The sequence below is a fragment of the Coloeus monedula genome, assembly GCF_965178545.1.
Source record: "Coloeus monedula genome assembly, chromosome: 16".
NCBI classification, from domain to species: Eukaryota; Metazoa; Chordata; class Aves; order Passeriformes; family Corvidae; genus Coloeus; species Coloeus monedula.
Genome location: NC_138796.1, coordinates 6,751,289 through 6,765,242, shown reverse-complemented (window position 1 = coordinate 6,765,242; position 13,954 = coordinate 6,751,289). Strand labels below are relative to the sequence as shown.

Sequence of the window (13,954 nt, the reverse complement as noted above, 5' to 3'; positions counted from 1 at the left end):
GTTTTTTTCCTCATTTTTTGAGGATGTGAACAAGAAGTTCTTTCTTCAATGCGTTTCAGATTGTCACTCAAGTAGAAAAACCAAAAGCTGAGTTTTTCACATTATTTCCTCTAGTGAACTACCAGTTCAAGTCTCCATTATACGATATTCATCTCATGTCTGAGTATTCTTCAGTTTTAATTCATGGTGCTGATCAAAGACAAAGGATCCTGCAGCTGTACAAAAGTTCAAACAGCTCAAAAAGCAGCAGACACATCCAGCTGTTTTGAGAAGCACCATGAGATTGCAACAAATCTGGGATAAAAAAAATTCCCTTCATGTACCCAGAATGTTCAGCCACAGAGTAAACATTCACCTAAATGAGTGTCATGCAAGCAATACAGATGTGACAGGCAACTGCAACAAACGTACGGAACCACCTAAGTGTGCTTTAGATATGAAGAACATCAAGTTTAATGTATTTTATTGTTAGGGCTCAAAATCCTTCATATACAAGTTACATACATCCTTTCAAGGCCACACCTGCCCAGGTTTCAGAGTGTTGTCCCACATATTTTAGTTGTAACACTGACACATTTATCTTACACAAATGCTGAAACAGGTGTAGGCACAACAATCACTCCAGGTCATGGCAGAGCAGTGAAAACACTTCACTCCCAAGTGACATCCATTCATCTCGGGGGGTAGGATAGAAAGCCACAAACATGCCCCTGGCCTTCCTCTTAAAACAGCTTTGAAAAGAGCATTTTATACACAAAAGGCAGCTGGTTATGTTTTAACAGACTTGTGTAAACAGAAGTGCTCAACAGATGTGCAGTGCCTATCAGAGATGGTTATCAGCATCATTTTCATTCCCAGAACCAATAAAACTGGACATCATGCCTATTCTCTGAGCCATTTACCTACCTCAGAAGATAAACTGGATTCTCTAATATCTGCTGTGGGATTGATAAAAACCTGATCTCAAAAGAATTGAGTATTAGAAAAAGAGAGAAACCAAAATGTCCAGCTACTGCAGCATTTCAGTCTGCAAACAGGCTCTTCACTGATCTGAAACTGCAAACAGACATGTCAAAGTGAGGGAAGGGAAGGCAAAAAGACTCTGAAGCAGATTTATATTTAGCAGCAGGTTAGGTGGAGAGAAAAGGCTCAAGGACAATGGCAGGTCTTTTCTTCCTTGAGCTAAACCCCCAATGCATTTTTGTGAAAGAAAGCAAGTCTTCTGCTTTTAACTGCAGCCCAAAACTGCATTATGTCTCCTGGGTGCTTTGACTTTTTTTCTTTCCTTTCTAAATCTCAGCACATAGGCAGCTCCAGGGCTCAGTAGGAGAAACTCTTAAAAGCAGGCCTGCAGAAGTGAAGAGATCAGTTATTCCCTTGTCCCCATGTTGCCGAAGCTCCCCCGCCCAGGCAGCCGCGGATGAGATTTCACGGAACCAGACACGGCCTTTTTAAACAGCCTGAAAGATTTAAAATCCTCCAAGAGCAAGCAGAGCATTCCTTCTGATTGAAAAGAGAAACACAGAAATGTGCTTCAATTCTTCACAAAGGTCACGGTAACCTTCAAAATTCTATCAAACATCTTCCTCCCAGTTCTATTATCTTTAGTAATTTGTAACATTCTTTACAAAATATACTGGAGTTTCTCAGAACACAAATCCCAATGTGAACATGATGCATGCAATCTTTGCTTAGCTAATTTTTCCTAGGCTGCTTGAAGTTTCCAAAGTCCAGATGTTTTTCCAACTGTCTTCCCTGTCCCACTACTGCAAATACATTGGCCCTTTCTTTAGAATTACCATTTTATATACATTTTCAACTTACTCAGTGCTTCTCAGTCCATTTTTTCCAAATAAATATACACATACTTTGGATTAAATTACTTACTGTATTAGAAACATGACATTAGAAAGCTTTAGAAAGTATGTTCGCAAATGCAAGCGTGCTGAAAGCATGATATGTTTCATGAAACACTACATAGCTTTAAAACTGTGGAAAAAAACTCAAACAGTTTCCTACTTGCAACGTCTATGGCTACACCTCCAACCCTGTACCATTAACAACCTTGTACCATTTACCATTATTTCCAACCTTCACCATTAAAATGTTACTGTGCATTTAACAGCATAGGAAAATGCCTGATAATCTTAATTAGAGCTTGTCAGGGAGCTAATTTTAACCCCCTACTACCCCAACCTAAAAACAGCAGGAAAAAAATTGGAAGAACTGTTAATTTTTATCACCTTTACCCAAATACTGGCCAGCCAGAAGCAGTTATGCACATTTCAGAGAACTCTTTACTCCAGACCACTGAACTCTTAAGCATTAAACCTTTGAGATGCATTTCAAACCTGCTATTTGACACCACTGGAGAAAGAAAATCGCTTTTCAGAGCTCATATGAAATTGAAGAGGTCCCATTTAGAGTGTAAAACATGAAGCAGGAAGACATCAATGTGCTGCTTCTGCTAAACCAGATTTACCAATAGACTGCTTTGGTTAAGGATGCACCAACTACAGGATTTCCCTTCATGGGATCTCTGATGAAGGCTGAGTTGAGATAGTATCAGTGATTTCTCACTACAAACATATTGTCAAAAAAAGGATGGTGTTTTGTAGCAGTTACACAGCTGAATCATCCCCAGTACCTGAAGCGACAGAGCAGATATCCTTCCACAGCGAGAAAAAGGTAGTGTAAAATAAACTGATTTTGTTATCCCAAAGCTTACAGAAATCTACTACAATTACCAGTGGAAAAACAACACAGAATTTTGAATATACAAGGCAGCGACAATTTGGCTCCAGAAAGGATTTCTGGAACTCACCTATGGTGCAGTTTGTGGTTATTTTTCTCCGCTTGGGGTTGTGTCGTAGCAATTCTAACTCTCTCTTGGTCGGCTCCCATGTTGAATACTTCTCTCCAATGCCTAAGCAGATGAAAAGAAAGTTTCAGGAAGTTCTTTAGTAAAAGGATTTAAAATTCTGCTCAAGTCAAAACTTTCAATGTGCTGTCCATTAGGTTAGATTCAACTTATGCACAACTACAAGACACCAATTGCTTTTTACTCCTCCTCAAAAAATATGGTTCAAAAAGGTATCAACAAATTTTCCAACAAAGAACAACTAACATAAGAAAAGAAAGGTACTTCTTTACTTATAAAGAACAGCTAGGCCAATAAACTTTCCATTATTGGCTTATAATCCTCCTTTCAACTAAAAAAGAAATTCCAGCACAAGAATAAACTTACTTTTACTCAAAAGTACATTTCTTTGTGCTCAGAGGAGGTTAAATGACAGAACCAGCACTGATGAACTTTGACAAGTTATTAAATAAATTTAAATGGACCCAACTTAATGGACAGATAATCTTTAGAGAACAGCAGAATTTAGTAATTCAATACACTAAACAATTACTACATGTCTTAGGATATGCCATAACATAGAATGGCCCCTCCTTACACCATTAATGCAGGATTAGACAAGTTTTAATTTTTGAGATTCACTTTGCTGACATATTTAAAGTCATCTAAAAATGAAATTAGTAGTAGGTTTAAACACCACCCTCCCTCCACCAACCAGACAAAACTCTCCAAATATTGAGCTACCCTTTCTCATGAGCTAAAATCTGTCATTATTCTCTTTGAACACCAACATTGCATTTCCAGTAGATTTCTTTTGCTCAAAGGAAAGTGCAGTAGAAATGAGTCAGGTCAGTAGTATGGAGACTAGATTTGAAATCAGCACAGAGCTGTGCTCAGTGTAAACCTGACACCAGAAAAACACAACAGTGAAGACTCACGTGCTGACCAACTCAGTACTGCTGCAGCTTCCTATGTAGCACAGAAATTGCTGTGCAAGGTCAATTACTGTGAGTCACAAAGGCATCTCGGTATTAAAAATAAAGAATTATACGATGGCAAGCAATCTATTCTAAAACTGAGGATTAAAGTCAATTAAGAGTTATTTTTCATAGAATGCATGGAGCAGAAGCAGCGCTGTGCTACAGAAAATAAATTATAAATCATACATATGAAAAGGATAGTAAAAAAATATAGCTGGAGGCTTACACATTCTGCATAATATACATTAAATTTTAATAGCTCTTTGATCTTCATTTTCAGAAATAGCTATGCTTGTCAGAAGCTACCCTCCCAAAAATGTTCAATTCATAGTTACTACTGACCCTCCAGGTTCTAGTAACAGAAGGTCTCATTTCTGGATTCTCAAGGACTAGAGAATTCTTATTTACACAAATACACCCATCTCTCACTTTATTTGATTCAACAACAGATTACGCAAGGAGCTTAAGGAACAATAACAGAATCCCTTTCCTTTATCCAAGGTTCAACATCAAGCTACACACCCGGGAAAACAGAAAAGGCAGGGAATGACTGAGACTGATGAGATAACACAGCTGCAATGCTTTGGACACACTGTACGTCTGCACAGACCATTTGGAAACGCACATACGGACACCTCACAGAGGATGGAACACTGGCTTCCAACAGGTTTGGACTGGATGTCTCCAGCAACCCTGGTGATATTTGTAATGCTCCCTTAGGAATTTATATAAATTCATTGCTAACACCATGTTAGTACCAGCAGTGGCTTTGTGCAGCTGTCAATTCCTGTGTTTGGGTTCACTGCAGTTAAAACACGGCCAAACACAGTCAGTGAGTGAACCCTGATAATAATCAAAAAATACTCCCTTGGATATGTTTAAATCCTGGTTTAAGTCAAATACAACAAAATTCATACCTGGAAACACGTGTGCACTTAACTTTAGGCATGCAATAGTTCCATGTTTATCAGCAGGACTATTCATATATATTTATATATATATATATCTATATATAATTATATAGTTTAAATGCTGTAGAAGATGGGGACCAAAACATGTCACAAGAGCAACTCTAAGTTAAACATGACAGACTGGATTATTTTTAAGGATTCTGGGTGAATCAAATATTGTTCAATAAAAAAATAAATGAAAGGAAACAAAAAATCATGTGCAATTAATGCCACAAACAGAGCAAACCAGACAGAAAACGTTCTTGCAGAAGCCTTTCATTAGAAGGAGCACAAGTTAAGTCAGACACAGAAATTAAAACATGTTCTGTTCCAGCTACATAACTTAGCAGGAATGCTGGGGTTTTATTACTCTTGAAAATTTGGAAAAGGCAGAGCCATTTATTAGGAATGGTTTGATGTTTAAAAACTAAAAACAACAACAAAAAACAACCAAAACACAAAGAAGGAAAGAGGTTTAATAAAAGGTTTAATAACACTCACAAGCATGCCAAAAACTCCAATATAAACTACCTTAAACAAAGATTTGCAAACCATGCACAGGTCACCATTTACAATTACAGGGAAGTAGTGTTAGAGAAGTGAAAATTAGTCTTTTTTAAAATGCTGCTATAAAATAGCCAGAGACTCAAGTCAGCATGTGAAATCTCCATCTAAGAAATTATTTTATTGGGTGAAATACTCAAATTGGCACTTCTCAGAGACTTCATCAGGACATAGGGATGACTGAAGGAAAAGGCAATGAAGGCTCTAGTTTATAAAAGTCACCATTTTTCAGTCATTGTTTACTTTGCTAAACTTCAGCAAATTCCAATCTTTCCCCTCCCAAAAATTCAAACATTAATTAGAACGAAGGGCTCTGTGTATTCGCACCTCCCTTGTTATTACTATTCAATACCAAAGGAAAAAAAACTGGCCAGGTTGCAGCTTGTTCAGAGTTACATCAGACAACCCTGAACTAGAGCTGGACTGGGGAACTCAGCACACTGGAGGTTAATACTACAGGAGTACGAAATGAATCTCATGATATTTGGGGGTTTTCTTAAAGATTTTTTTCTCCAGGCATCATGTTGTTATGTGAGCATCTATTAAACTAACACCCTTCAAGCACTGTGGAGAGAAACTTGAAAATATACTGCATTTACTCTTCAGTTTTTAAGCCAATCACAGTTTCTGCAGACTGGATTCACTTCTGAAGTTCTTCAAGTGAGCAACAAGATCTGAGGTAAATTAACTCTGTGATAGCAATATAAACCCAAGACACTGAGTTTGGGGTTTGTGCTCATCTTGACGTTCAGTTTGGGAAGGGATCTCTCAGATAACAAGAGGGAGGGAGCACATGGATTGGAACAATAGAGAAAGAAGGAAAAAATGGACATAGCTCTCCATTATTTCTCCCATGTACCTCCCTTTCTCATTCCTTAGATAAATTTGTGAGGAAACACATGGTTTCATAATAAAAAAACATAAAAAAGAACCTATGCCATTACTTTAAACAAAAAAAATGTCTACATTGCAGACTCTAGTAATTTAAAGTGTTGTCTGTCCCTCCATTTTATATCCTCACTGGTCACTACAGATTAGTTCTCCAGGGACAGAAGATGCAATGTGCATATTCATACAAACATGCATTTGTATATATGTATTTAATATGCCATTCATTAATCAGTACAGCTAATCAGTACAGAGGCATCCTGCCTGGCAGCTCCTCTGTGTGATTCTTCGACCTTCTCTGCACAGCTTTGTTCCTCTGGTCATCTTGGACCACAATCTTGTAGCTGTTATTCCCTGGAATATAAACTACAGCAGACTGATGTCCATGGCAGGACAAACTGGCTGTATCTCAGTCCACAAGGGAGAAATGTACCAGCTGATAAAGACAACATAAGTATGAAATTACTCTTTAAATCTGCATATTTAAAAGTAAGGAACTGGGGGAGGGTTCCTCTTCTATGCATAATGAAGATGTGGTATGTTGTTGCAGCTGATTAATTTGGTGCCCCAAACAACACAGATTGAAGGAGTTTCCAGAAAAGATGCAGAACTTGAATGAAAGGTTCTTAAAACATATTCTCATTTTATCTCGCTTTGAAAACCAGTGCTTTGTTCTAAAGCATTTTAAGGTGTATTTCCTTGTTCTAGGACTCACTATCCTCCTTTCCTCTGACTCCCCTCAAACAGGGAATAAACAGGAAGCACACCGGGACCTGTAGTAGGAACCAAGTGAAGGCAGCTATCTTTTGAGACAGCAGAAAAGCTCTCGTTAATACGATGTTAGCTGCTATTTTTAAAACTGGAAATGAGGTTAAGAATGGTTTGAAGTCATATCAGCCCTGACTATGGCTGTCACATTGAAACAGGATGCCATGGATTCTGGAAGAGACGTTACTAGACAGAAATCATCTGTCTTCAAATACAGACTTTCCCACTTTAAGAAAACATACCCCCCAGAGGCCACTGGAAATGGAAGATGACAAGCTTTTAAAACCGATGCTTACAATCTACCCAGTTTAGAATAAATGATACTTCCTTTCCAAACAAACAAAAAAAAAACCACCCCCCCCAAAAAAAAAAAAAAAAAAAAAAAGAAAAGGTTTGTTTTGAAGAGTTCTATCAAGGAAAGGGCATATGAAATCAAGTCTGCTGCAATTATTCAATCATTGGAACATATCCAAACAAGAGGAAAACGATTTGCACGATAAAACTGGCATTCTTAACTGTGATTCATGTCTAAAATGGCAGGATAATCAGCAAAGGGACGCTTGTTAGTGAGGTGCGTCGCCAGCCCACGCCTCTTACCTGTCATTGTACACTGGTAGTGAGAAACCACTGTTGGGGTGAAGGCTAAAAAAGAAAAAATTAGGGAAAGCAAACTGAATAAAACAAATGTGTGTACATATATTTGTGTGTAAATATTTCTACATAGATACTGTGCGTGTACCATGAAAGCACAGGTGTGTAAGTAAGCTGGCATGATCTATTAAAAAAAAAAAAAAAAAAAAAAAATCACACACAAGGGTGGCATTTCATGTGAGGGGAACAGATTTATTGCCTGTACCACGTAAATAAGCCTAAAGGAGCAGACTGTTACATTCTCTACCTAAAACAGATCTGACTTTTGATATTATGCAAGTTTTGCAGGATTAATGTTAGATATTTCTATAACTTTTTTGCAATTAAAAATAAAATATTTTTATTATAATTAGGTGTGGCGCACATGTTAAACCCACAGTCTGACTCCTGGAAAGCAAGAACTAACATCTCTCTCCCATGGCCTGCAATACTCTCTCTAAAGAGCTCTTTCTTCCCCTTACTTTTTTTTTGCCACTGAACAAATGGGAGGGACAGGTATGATTAAAAATAGAAACAAGAAATTCAGGCAGGAAAACCAAACCTTGTAATTTCCAAGCTTTTCGTTGTTCTTCTTTGGCAATTTGTTCCATGTCTTTGTCGTATATGTAATCTTGACACATAAAGCAGTATATACCCCCATACAAAAGGTCTATGGCTGCAAAACAGAAGGGAAGTTGGGGAGGAGGAAAAAAGATGTGAGTTCATAAACCAGAAGGCATTTTAAAGCAGGCTTCCAAGTCAGGCACTCTTTCTTCCAAGCAGTCCACAAAAGAAGAAAAATCTGTACTTTAGAATCTGGAAGGGGGGGAAAAAAAAAAAAAAAAAAAAAAAAAGAGAAAAACCCAGATATTTTTCCAGTTTCGGTGAGTTATTTAGTTGCTTCTGGCACAGCAAGAAAACTGTGCAGGACAACAAAGCATCAGCTGCCTTCAAGCTGTCTGTAATTCACAATTTACCTTTCCACACCCGAGTTACCAAGAGGCATCTGGACAGTGACTGACTACAACGCACGCAGAACCAGCCCCGTAAGATGCGACATATGAGTTTGAACTGTCTTTTTCTAAGACTTCAGTAACTTCTCTTCAAAGCCATTAGAATAATCAGAAAGCACCTAGTTAAAATCCAAATGAAGGCTCAAACAGAAGACAGCACTGCAAATTCAAAGCTATTTCTCAAGGGGAAAACTTTCTGGGGTAGTTTATTCCACAGGTTACTTCTGTCTCAATTTTTCATTTCACACACCCTTTCAGAACAAACAAATGAACACTGACCAATGTTAAAAACATTTTTCTTGCACAACCTTAAACAAAAGAAAGCCAAGAAACAAAATAAATACCTAACTGAGAAAGGTAATTTTACTCCAACATATACAATGGAAAACATGCAAAATAATCCTAGTAAACTGATTTCCAGTACATAGATATGAAAAACAGCCACAGTCACAGGAAAGTTAAAAATCAGTGGGCACTAACAAATCCTACTAAAACACAATCTGCACCAGCAACAGTTAAGAAACACATCAACCTTATCCCCCAAGTGTAGAGCTTTAATACATTTTGGTTTTTAATTCCTTTTATTTCCAGATAAATAGCATTATTAGAATAGCCTTACTACTAGTAGAATAGTCTTACTACAGTGGAAACTTGTTTTAAACACAGGAAGCCATTACCACATCAGGTGGCCTGCAAGAAACAGCACTGAATTACGCTGGAGTGCTAAATAAGCCAAACCACATGCCATGCAGCAGGAATTCTGCCATGGATCTCAGCAGGCAAACGCAGGTGAAGTCTCTGTGCTGCCCCATTACTGGGGCAGTGCTTGTGGTGACGTTTCTTGGTAAAGATCCTTTCTAACCCCATCTCCTCCATCCTTCATAGCCTCTACTCCCTCACAACCTGCTGCCCCCTCTCCTTTAGTCCATTGCAAGCTGGTTTTTTTCCTCCTTCCCCTTTTTTAAAATCACTTTTTCAATTATTATGTCAATTGTTTGTTACTTCTCCTATTATGCAATAAACCCCAATTACTTCAAACAGTTTTTTATCTTGCTGATGTGCTCCATTCTTCTGTTTTGTCTGTTTGGACCACACTCAGTTTGTGTAGGAAGGTAAGGACTGTGTTACCTCATGTAAAGTCACAAACTCAGGATTTTCATTACCTTCTGTTATGTCCCAATACCAGAATATTTCACCCTGCTAACTAGAGGACTGAATAAACTCCTTTAGCAGAATATCCCAAAAGAAGACAAGACTCTGAGCTGTGGTGGAGATCGGTAATAAAACACTGTGTGACTGGGGGGGTGGTTTATCACAACTTACAGAGAATTAGAGTTCTACAGTGTTTACTCCATCATTCATTGCATTACCAGCTGTGCACAGTTTTCTACAAAAAAAAATTGTTGAAGATTCAAAGTACTGGTCTTAAAACACAAGCCCAAATATTGTTTTCCATATATTTTTTAGAACATCCCAAAAACAGACCCCCAAATAATAGAACAGAGCTGGCAGAATATTGAATAAATAGGACTCTGTGACCACTAATAATTACAATTTACCATTAGAACATGTAGGCATAGCTGTGCTCAGAGGATTCCTTACTTTTCCTTTCTTCCTGGATTTACAAGCCTGAGCAATGAAATAGAGATGTCAAGATCTAAACCAACAAGAGACCACCTTGCACAAACCACTTGTTGAGAGCAGAAGGAATTTCTGGTGTAAAGGAGCAGAAAGTTTAACAGAAACACTGGCGGAGTTAAAGCTGTAATTGTCCAGAGCCTGATTAAGGACTCTTGAGGAAATACCCTCTCTCCAGCACACTTATGGGAACAATGCAGTTGTACATATGCCAACCCTTCCAATGTCTTTTTAATGACTGCAAGGGGTTTTGGACAAATTACCTCAAGCACCAGTGACAAGGCAGCCACACAGGCCTGGCCACAGCATGGAGGAAGGGCAGGAGTTTCTCACAGAGCCAGAACACAGCTGCTCAGGAAAAGAGTCCACTAGGAAACTTTGGAAGTTAATTCTTTCAGGTTAGTATAATTTGATTTTTTCCCTTGAAATACACTTAAACTTTCTTATGCTGGTTGTCTTGAGGTGAAGAACAACAGAGGAACCACTGAAAGGACTGTTTTATGGACAGAAACTCTTCCCAAGCGAGCAATTCCTTAGCACTGACTGAAGTTACACAATATCCAAAGAACAAAGTCCACACAAAACTTTCTCCCTCAAAGGACTAGAGGGAATGAAACAAATTTCACCTCAGTGTGAAAAATGCTAAACTTTTTTTGTTTTAAGCCAAATTGCCATGAAGCTCTATCCCAAACTGAAACACCTGGCCAGAAAATTCCAGTAAAAACACAACAGCGAAGCATGAGAATGCACATATAGCAAATTTCACCACTGGTATTTGCATTGATATTCGGCATCACAAAACTAACAAAAAGGCCTCAAATTCAGAAAAAGTTTGGGAACTACCAAGCTAGGAATAATGCCCAGGTGTTTTGGATTAACCCACTGGCAAGTCTGCCATGATGCCCCACATTCCCCACAATGAACATCTCTCTTAGGAAGCTCCTCCAGAATGGCTGCTACTCCCAACTTCCAGGATCTGCTCTTCCTAACACTACTACAACACTTCTCTCAGGAAGGTACAGGAGGATGAAATCAGTGAACTTCAGTTTTAGCTTAATACACATGCAGAATTCATTACCCTGGAAAAATAAAATATACATTAAGTAGAAATCTACCTTTTGCTTTCACAAGGAAGAACCAAAAGCAATTTAAAATAATCACAATGTCATTTTATTAAATTTGATCAATCTAGATTTCTGGTTTAGGAATTCAAAATACCTACTTGGTGATCACAGGCAGAGCAATTTAAGAATGAAAAGACCTCTTGGAATGTAACATTCCCCTTTGCTTTCATACCTTCTGTGCTGGCAACAAGCTGCCCTTCCTTTAAAGTCTGATCTCCTCATACCCCTTTACATACAAAATTGTAAGCAGCTGCAATGCAGGAGAGGAATGAAAATACATTTTATTTTTCATTTAAAAGTAAAACTATCAGTTTAGAGAAACAAGGAGGCAGCACAGAAGATCATGCAGGAATGACAACAACTTTATCTACTGGTGCAAGGAACACTAAGTTTTAAAAAACAATAGCTCAGGGGTGAAAGTTTAAATCTGGCAGCAAAAGGTTTTCAAACTCTCCATCTGGGAGCCAAGTGTTTTACTTAAGCCCAAGTGCTTTATTTTGCCAACTATATCCACTGATGGCCTTGTGAAAATATTAAAGAGACCAGAGATGATGGGAACACAACAAAAGCAGGGAAGTGTGCCACATCCAGAGTGTGCACATGCACGTCTCATCCAGGTAAAAAAATTTGGATGTTCAGTTTTTGAAAGACCCAGGTGAAAAGAACTGATTTTACACAGCTGGGAATGAGATACTTCACCATAATATTCAATACCATTCATCAGACAGGAGATATTTGTGAATCATGTTTTGGTATCATCTCCCTTGGATCACTGGGTGCACTCAAGTAGAAAAAAAACCCATCCAGCAGCAACTCAAAATTCAGGTCAGTTTTCACCTGTACTGAAATTAAATCCATTGTGAATTTCTGTGACTCAGTCTTGGCATATTATCAACCTCAAATCAACACACACAGTGTTCTATGCAAGTCACCTGCATATTCTTCAACTTCTGTAACAAAGGAAGCTAAATTGGCAATTCTTTTAGACCATGTTAAGCCAACATCCAAAGCTAATCTGTGCTCCCTGATTTCTCACCTTGAGCGTTAATCATTAAACCCATTCCAGATAATTGGCTCAGGTTCCCAAGAAGTGATATGTTAAACTTCAGCCAGTTCTCCACTGGATCTTGTCTGATCTATCAGCATAAAGCAGGCATCTGATTGCCTTCCTCCCGATTTCCTGGCACGTGGAATCTGCACCACAGGTCAGAATTCCTGAACTGATAAGAAGGGAGGAAAATAAGCGGAAAAGAGACTACTGCTGCTAAATTATGATCCAGCCATTGAGAATTGCAGGTATTTACTGTCAGGGGGAAAAAAAAAGACCCAAAACCAAAAACAAACCCCAAACTTCCTTCTGTTGCCAAAAGTGCAGCCTCACATACCAAATCTTTTAATCCACATTACAAATGATGGTCATAGTCAAGCATTATCCTTCCCTCTCACATTCAGTATCTTCTCCTAATACTCGAGAACTATTCCATTAAGTGTTACTTTTTCTTCTTTTTTTAAACCAGGAGCCAACAGGTGAAAAGTGGTTTTGTGGCTCTGAAGTCTCCAAGATGCCTGTTGGCCCCACATGGATCTAGAATTTTAATGTTTAAATTCGATTTGCCTGCAATCCAAACATGGCAAGCACCCAATGCTATGCTGCAAACCACTTAACACCAGGAGCCAAATGGACAGACCCTGTGCTGTACACTCGCTTCTGTGATGGTTTAGAATAGCATCCTACAACTCCATATGAATCCAAGCCAGGAAAGATAAAATGAAGAAAAAATGTCCTGCAATCCCTATGGAATCTAGACAGCAAATACGCTTTTAACTGTTAATTTAGAGGAGTCACAGTGTGTCAAACCACTTTATGTTAAGTTGTTAGGAGCAGAATATTAATTCCAGCTCCTTGACCTCATTCAGAAACACCTGTATTGTACACACAGTACCTACATATGTGTGCATGCCCCAATACGCTGCAGAGGAGGCTGTAGCATTTCTATACTTAAGCTGCCCTATTATAAAATATATTTTGCCTTTTGTCAGTCTTCTCCCTGCCCTCCTCTGACCATATGACCTTCCACAGTTCCCCTCTTTGCAGCAAACCTTTAAAAACTGAGAAGAATTACATCCTCCTGCTACAGCACCTCTTCCTGATCTCTCAAAATATTACTAAAATATATTAAAGGAGAGAAATTGTTAAACACTCCCTTACTTAATCTTGCTGCGTTTTTTTCAGAAATCTGGGGGAAGAACCCCCAAATCACAGTCACCAAGTTTGGAGCTGCTGCACATGATGTGATACAAACTGCTTATACTCATCTGCATATTCTCATCTGAGCAAAAGTGGAGACTTATGTAAATAACAGTATTTTCAGTAGAAGCAGTAGCAAGATCCAGAACTGCACAGAACTTTGTGGCTGGGTCTGAGGCAAGCAGATACATCCAGACCTGGAAATACACAGGTAAATATTCAGCAAGTTGGTTTTCTGAGGGATAAGAATATTCCAGGTATAGAGAGAACTCTTCAGGAGTCTTTTCTGAT

The 13,954-nt window shown here is 38.5% G+C and overlaps 1 protein-coding gene across 2 annotated transcripts in view; it reads right to left on the bottom strand.

The window, feature by feature from the left end:
- USP22 (ubiquitin specific peptidase 22) overlaps positions 1 to 13,954 on the bottom strand; it is a 95,906-nt gene that overhangs the window by 43,092 nt on the left and 38,860 nt on the right. For both annotated transcript variants that reach the window (XM_082292273.1, XM_082292274.1), the window contains exons 3-5: positions 8,203 to 8,316; positions 7,608 to 7,652; positions 2,825 to 2,926 (exon numbers count right to left, since the gene is read on the bottom strand). In XM_082292273.1, coding sequence (XP_082148399.1) covers positions 2,825 to 2,926; positions 7,608 to 7,652; positions 8,203 to 8,316 — 261 coding nt within the window. The remainder of the gene's footprint in view (positions 1 to 2,824; positions 2,927 to 7,607; positions 7,653 to 8,202; positions 8,317 to 13,954) is intronic.